General features: G+C 40.7%; 1 protein-coding gene across 1 annotated transcript in view; it reads right to left on the bottom strand.

The window, feature by feature from the left end:
- Window positions 1–7,500, bottom strand: part of LOC311038667 (5'-AMP-activated protein kinase subunit gamma-2-like) — a gene marked incomplete at its 3' end in the record, with an annotated part of 48,659 nt that overhangs the window by 3,471 nt on the left and 37,688 nt on the right. Inside the window, exons 14-15 of the mRNA XM_084048237.1 lie at window positions 564–601; window positions 250–396 (exon numbers count right to left, since the gene is read on the bottom strand). Of these exons, the coding sequence (XP_083904363.1) occupies window positions 250–396; window positions 564–601 (185 nt within the window). The remainder of the gene's footprint in view (window positions 1–249; window positions 397–563; window positions 602–7,500) is intronic.

Raw genomic sequence — 7,500 nt, 5'->3', positions numbered from 1 at the left:
CAATGGGTTAACAGCTGCAGTACATGGTTCTAACAGACCTCGCGTGGGGGCGCTGTCTCTATTGTAGCCGTGAATTGTGTCCTCATGTGTCTCTATGGAATGTATGGACAGCTGCAGTACAGCCTTCTGCCTCAGCCACAGTGGCGGCGCTGTCTCCATCGTGTATGTGGTGGTGTGTGCACTATCCAGTGTGCGTGTGCGTACGCAATGCGTTGTGTATGTGTGGTGTGTAGCGGTTGTTGTGTGTACCTCGGCCTGTACGATGCGCTCTACGATGGTCTCCATGGTTTCCAAACGGTTACATTTCATCACTCCTTCAAAGTACTGACAACGATGGGTTAACGCCTGAGTCACCGTGATGTCCAGATTATTATATGTCTTCTCTGCTGCTAGGTTCTACAGACAGACAGACAGGCAGACAGACAGACAGACAGACAGACAGACAGGTTATTATATGTCTTCTCTGCTGCTAGGTTCTACAGACAGACAGACAGACAGACAGACAGACAGACAGACAGACAGACAGACAGACAGACAGACAGACAGACAGGTGTTTTACTTACAATGACGTCAAATTTGGAGTAGATATCCACCACTTTACCTAAGAACACACGCACGCACGCACGCACGCACGCACGCACGCACACACACACACACACGCACGCACGCACGCACACACACACACACACACGTTGTTACTTATACCTATAGAGTACAGTTTGTGGAACGTGCAAGTGTCAGCGGCGAGAGAGCCGGCAATAAACATGTGTTGTTGAACCGACAAAGTTGTCTTATTCAGTAACATTGGTAGCAGAGGATGGCTGGTAACTACAGAGTCCCAACAGGCTTCGGCGAAGGGAAGCCATACAATTCAATCTTTATTTCAGACTCAGAGTCCATAAAACAATACATAAGACAGTTGCAGAAAAAAGCAACGATATAAAACAAAACAAAACATAAAACATATAAAACATTAAGACAGTCCTTCTACAGCTGCTCACAGTCTGTAGAGGCTGTTTCGCCAATGTTTCCATATCATGGACGAGAACCTAGTGGAGCTCATGATAGGATTAATTAAAATCTTGATAACATGATTGTCAGACTCTTCAAGACGACATATGAATTTGTACATTAAGTTTCTTAGTAGGGCTTGACAGGTAGGTACCCCCAAGTTAACAAACAGCTGACTGGCACTGTGCCATCTTGGTACCCTCACCAGCAACCGTAGAGCATCATTATATGCTACTTTGAGTTTTTGCATGCTGCTAACCTTGTAATTACTCCATAGGTGAGCCGTATACAAAGGTGTACAGAAAGCTTTAAAAAGTGATACCTTGACATGTACAGAACATTTGTGAAATTTCCTCATTAGTATATTTGCCTGAGCATATAATTTGGATCTTTGTCTATTGATGTCTTTGTCATCTGTAAGATCATCAGAGATATAGTGACCAAGGTACTTAATCTCCCTGCACACAGATAGTATGTTGCCACTGAGAATAAAATTAGGGAATACAGCCCTTCTATCCTCTTTACTTCGTACAATCATGATGCTACTCTTTTTGGCATTATACTTAATATTGAATTCAATGCCATACTGCGAACACACCCTCAGAAGCTGTTGTAAGCCTGCACTGTACGGAGAAAAGATAATTAAATCATCCGCATACATAAGGTGGTTGACAACAGAGTCCCCTATGACACAACCAGTTTTACACAGGTTCAGATTCCTTGATAAATCATCCATGTATAAATTAAACAGTAGGGGAGATAAAATCCCCCCTTGCTTCACCCCATTATTTACATAGAAATGTTCAGACACAGTATTACCCCACTTCACCTGCATAGTCTGATGAGCATACCAAAAGGCAAGTATCCTTATAATGTACATGGGTACCCCTCTTTGGCACAACTTATCAAATAATTTGAAGTGGTTCAATCTGTCAAATGCTCGAGAAGCATCTATAAAACACAAAAACATGGTGGAATTATGACTTCTATAATTTGCTAAAATGTCTTTCAAAGCATATATACACATATCGGTACCATGTTTCCTTTTAAAACCAAACTGGTTGTCTGCTGTGGTAATAAACCCGTCCAATCTGTCCAGCAGGATTTTCTCCAGTACTTTGGATAGAATACTAGCTAAAGCAATCGGTCTATAATTATCAATACTATTTATTTTCCCTACTTTGTCCTTGATAACTGGAACTAGCAGCACAGATAACATTGAATCTGGTAAGACACCATGATTAAGGAACCCAGTAATACATAGAGCAAGTATAGGAGCAAGCTTCAGACTGGCATGTTTTAAGTGTTCAGCTGAGATGTTATCCAGGCCACAAGCTTTGTTATTTTCTAGCTTCATTATAGTGTTGTAAACTTCATCTGCTCTAACTGTCACATTTTCAGTGGGGTCAACTTTATCCACCACAAAAGAGTCACTCTTAACACAGTTGAACAACTCATAGTAGTGTTGCCGCCACAATTCAGCAATGTTGCCTGACCCACACACTCCTTCAATGGAAGAAGGTAATGGAGTTTTACTGCTGTTTATGGTTTTGACCTCTTGCCAGAAGTCAAAACAACTGTTGTTTTGCAGCTTTCTGGCAAGTGAGTCTGCCCTCATTGTGTCCTCATTCTTTTTAATGAAACGGACAGCATACTTATATTTGGCATTGGTGGCCTGTTTCTGTTCAAACACCGGCCCCTGTCTTGGCCTGCCAGATTCTGCCCAAACCTTAAAAGCAGCTCTAGCAGCAGTGTGTAGCTCAGTCACATGTTCATTCCAGCCAGGTTTTATACTAAACACTTTTTTCTTACCCTTGTAAAGACCCTTACTTGAGTCATTTAAAGCATTTATAATAAGATCATAAGTAGCACATAAATCTCTACAGTGATGCACATTTTTACAGTTAGTGTCAGTGCACTGCATGGCTTCCCTTGGAAGAACAACACGAAAGTACGAAAGTTGGAAGAATGAGATCGCAATTTGGGCCAGAGTCACAGAGCTCGCGAAAAAGAAACAAGCTCTTGCAGTGGTTTTGGCGCTATCGGGCAGTGCAAGAGAAACGGCGATGGAAATACCCGCGGATGACTTAAATGGTATGACTACTTTGCTCGCAAAGCTCGACAATTTGTTTCTCAAAGAAGAGAAAGATCAAGTCTATGAAGCTTACTCGAGCTTCGATCGGATAACGAGAGACAACAGCGCGTCCATGGCAGACTATATCATTGATTTTGAGCAACGCTATTCTCGGATGAGGAAGTACAAAATGGAGCTTCCCGACGCAGTGTTGGCCTTCAAACTACTGGATACTGCTTGCTTGGACATGAAAGATCGCCAGTTAGCTCTCACAGCATGTACAGATCTAACGTTTGCGTCCATGAAGTCAGCATTGAAGAGGATATTCGGAGGAAAGACGGCAGCCTCCAGCATGGGAATCAATCAGGATAAAATTCTCCTTCTATAGCACAGCCACCAAGGAATGGAATAGTCTAACCCCATCCCTCAAAAAATGCAGTTCGCTGGGCTCATTCAAAACAGCCCTAAAAACTCATCTTTCAGGAAGCCTAAAGAGGAGCTAGTACCAGTTTCCCTGTAGACAGACGACCCCCCCCCCCTCCCCCTTGTTTTGTACATACTTTTTATTTTATTTTCTAATGCTTTTTTTGTATATATATTTTTTGTTTTCTCATGCCTTTTTTGTACATAATGGTATATATATTTTGTTCCTCTGTATTCTTATGTTGATTTTTGAACTGTTTGGTTGCTTATATATGTCTATGAAATTAATTCAAGGACCCCAACGGAAACAAGCCCGCAAGGACTTTTTTGGCCGGACCTTTTAGACAAAAGCATTATAAATGTAACTGTGTTGTTTTACATTCTTTTGCCTAATAAAATTTTCAATCAATCAATCAATCAATACTGCGTTTGTTACGGCGGAGCAGAGACGACAGAAGGGCAGGTCTTGGCCTCAAAAGGATCAACAGAAGACGCCAGTGCCTGGCACAAATCCTTTGGATAGGTACGGTCGTAGATCAAAGTGCGCTGTCTGTCAATCAACTTTTCATTGGGCAAAAGATTGTCCGAATAAAAGCGAGTACGTCAAGCTAACTGAAGAAACTGAAAGTAATACAGATGCGTTAGAGGAATGCAACATTACTCTGTACGCTAAAGAGCCCGCCAGTGGAGCGCAAATATCACCCACAGCAGCAGAAATCTTTATGACAGAGTGTTTTGGTTCAGCAATAATAGATACTGCATGCACACGCACCTTGTGTGGGCAGGGGTGGCTAGATGGTTACGTCACTAAACTGAGCCAGAACGAGTTAATACAAAAAAATGAAAAATGCAGTCATAGACCATTTAAGTTTGGAGATGGAAAAGTGGTCTACTCCACTAAAAGTTTGAAAATTGGACATACCAGATGTCACATTGAAACTGAGGTAGTTCCAGTTGATGTTCCACTGCTTTTAAGCAAAGCCTCAATGAAAAGAGCAGGGACAGTACTGGACATGGAACATGACAGTGCAGTGATGTTCAACAAACCTGTAAAACTTGACTTCACAAGCTCTGGTCATTATTGTGTGAACATAATAGACAACAAAAGTGAGAAAAACATTACAGAGGAAGACCAGGTCCTGGCAGCTACAGAGGACAACATTCCTGAAGAAAAAAAAGAAAGTCAATATGAGGATGAAAGTCAAAGTGAGGAGATACTGATCATTTCAGAGAACATGAGCTCAGCTACTAAACAGAAAATGTTATTGAAGCTCCATAAACAATTTGGCCACAGATTACAGAAGCTTCTAAAAAAGTTCAGGTAACAATGATGCTGAATGTGTTGTCATTCTACAAAAGATTGTAAGTGAATGTGAAATATGCCAAAGATACAGCAAACCTAAGCCCAAGCCTGCTGTTGGCCTACCACTAGCATCTCAGCACAACGAGACTGTAGCTGTAGACCTGCATGAACTTGAACCGGGAGTGTGGTATCTCCACATTATTGATCAATTCACACGCTTCAGTGCAGGCAGCATTCTGACCACAAAGAGGTCTTCAGAAAATGTGAAACACTTTGTTCACGACTGGATAAGTGTTCATGGCCCGCCCCAGAATTTTTTTTTCTGATAATGGGGGCGAGTTTAATAATGATGAGGTAAGAGATATGGCAGAACATTTTAATATGGAAATAAAGACGACAGCAGCCTACAGCCCATGGAGCAATGGACTTTTAGAGAGTCACAACCAAACTCTTACCGAGGTCATACAGAAAGTAAAGGCAAGCAACGGTTGTGACTGGATCACTGCAATGGACTGGGCTCTAATGGCAAAGAACACTATGCAAAGTGTCCATGGATACGGTCCTCATCAGCTAGCGTTTGGTCAGAATCCCAATTTGCCCTCTGTACTAACTGATAAACCCCCAGCTTTAGAGGGAGAACTACAAAAAGTGAATGGGTTGTGAAAAGACACATCACTGCTTTGCATGCAGCAAGAAGGGCTTTTACAGAAGCAGAATGTTCAGAGAGAATACGCAGGGCTCTGCGGAAACAAACACGTCACCAGTGGTGGAAAGTAACTAAGTACATTTACTTAAGTACTGTACTTAAGTACGATTTTGAGGTATTTGTACTTTACTTGAGTATTTCCAATTTCCAATACTTTTACTTCTACTCCACTACATCTCAGAGGCAAATATTGTATTTTTACTCCACTACATTTACTTGAAAACTTTAGTTACTAGTTACTTTTCAGATATAAATTATGATATAATGAAACATACATTAACCACTTTAAACCTATTTTATAACTAGGCTATTTGAAAATAGCAGATCTACAAGCTCACAACGCGTCGCATCGCGACGCGTTGTGAGCTTGTAGATCTGCTATTTTCAAATATTTAGTACTTTTACTTTTGGTACTTTAAGTACATTTTGATGCCAATACTTTTGTACTTTTACTCAAGTCAATTTTTAATTCTGGACTTTTACTTGTAACAGAGTATTTTTATATTGCAGTATTGGTACTTTTACTTAAGTAAAGAATTTGAGTACTTTTTCCACCACTGCACGTCACACTGATGAACAATATGAAAGTGGAGATGGAGTATATTACAAGAGAGTGGATCGTCCTGAGTGGAAAGGACCAGGAGTTGTCATCGGTCGAGACGGCGCAGTGATTTTTGTCAGACATGGAGGAACATGCGTTAGAGTGCATCGGCTCAGACTGAGGAAAGTGAACGCAGAAAATGACACAAACATTGAGCAAGGACAGGACACAGCTGACAATGACATGGAGGTCACAGAAGACAGCATACCTGTGGTGCAACAGGGACCGAGACAAATGGAGACAACAACACAAATGGATGATAGCGTGCAAAAAGAAACGGGACACACAACTGACAATACAGATACACATCATGGTGGTATTGAGCACAGAGCAGGTGTCAGTCTGAAAACAGGACAAATTGTGAAATACACAGACAGAGGTGTTTTACACACAGCTACAGTTTTGGGGCGTGCAGGCAAAGCTATGGGCAAGTACAAGGACTGGTACAATTTACTTTACATTGAACCCACTAATGTTGCAGGCACTACAGATTCAGCTGACATGTCAAGAGTTGAGAACCTTGAAGTAGTAACAAATGATGTGCCATATCGTCACCTTATTAAACTAATGGCCTAAGTCATTTTTTCAAGGTTTTCAGGAAAAATAAAAAAACTGATCCAGAACAAAACTATATGATATTTCTTAATCATTTCACCCAAAATGTTTATAACAAATTATGACTATTTAAATAGAAATAACACTGTCTGTCAGTTATGTAACATAAGAGATTTAAATAGGTTTAAATAGGATTAAATCTGATTTAGGCCAAAATAAAAAGCAAAACAAATTACAAAATGGCCTAAATCAGTAAATAATTTGGCTTAAGTCACAAAACCGTGTGACTTAGGCCAAACAAAAGGCCTATTTTGTCCTAAGTCACACTAGGGAGTTAGGCCATTATACTAAAAGGGGCGTGAACAGCATGATCCTTTTCAATTAGGAGATGGGCCATTTTACCAGAGGTGGCCAGTGTCATGAGGACCTGACTTAGGCAAAAATATCATTTTCCTCAAAAAATGACTTAGGCCATTAGTTTAATAAGGTGACGATATGTATGTGATTTTGTTTTTGAAACTAATGATTTACCATTAAGAAATGTCACTGATGCTAATGTCACACATGTATGTGAGGATGTGTTTGTAACAAAAGATGTTTCATTTGACTTTGCAAAGCATGTTGAGATAAAGAGCTGGAAGGACAACAATGTGTTTGAGGAAGTTAATGATGAGGGACAACAATGTGTTTCTACCAGATGGGTGTGCACCCTCAAAGAGACACTCACTGGACCAGTACCTAAAGCACGCCTTGTGGCTAGAGGTTTTGAGGAATTACAAGTGTCAGAATTGCAAAAGGATTCTCCCACATGTGCTACTGAGTCACTT

The sequence above is a fragment of the Gymnoscopelus microlampas genome (genome assembly GCF_963454915.1).
Source record: "Gymnoscopelus microlampas genome assembly, chromosome: 22".
NCBI classification, from domain to species: Eukaryota; Metazoa; Chordata; class Actinopteri; order Myctophiformes; family Myctophidae; genus Gymnoscopelus; species Gymnoscopelus microlampas.
This window is presented reverse-complemented; position numbering and strand designations above follow the sequence as displayed.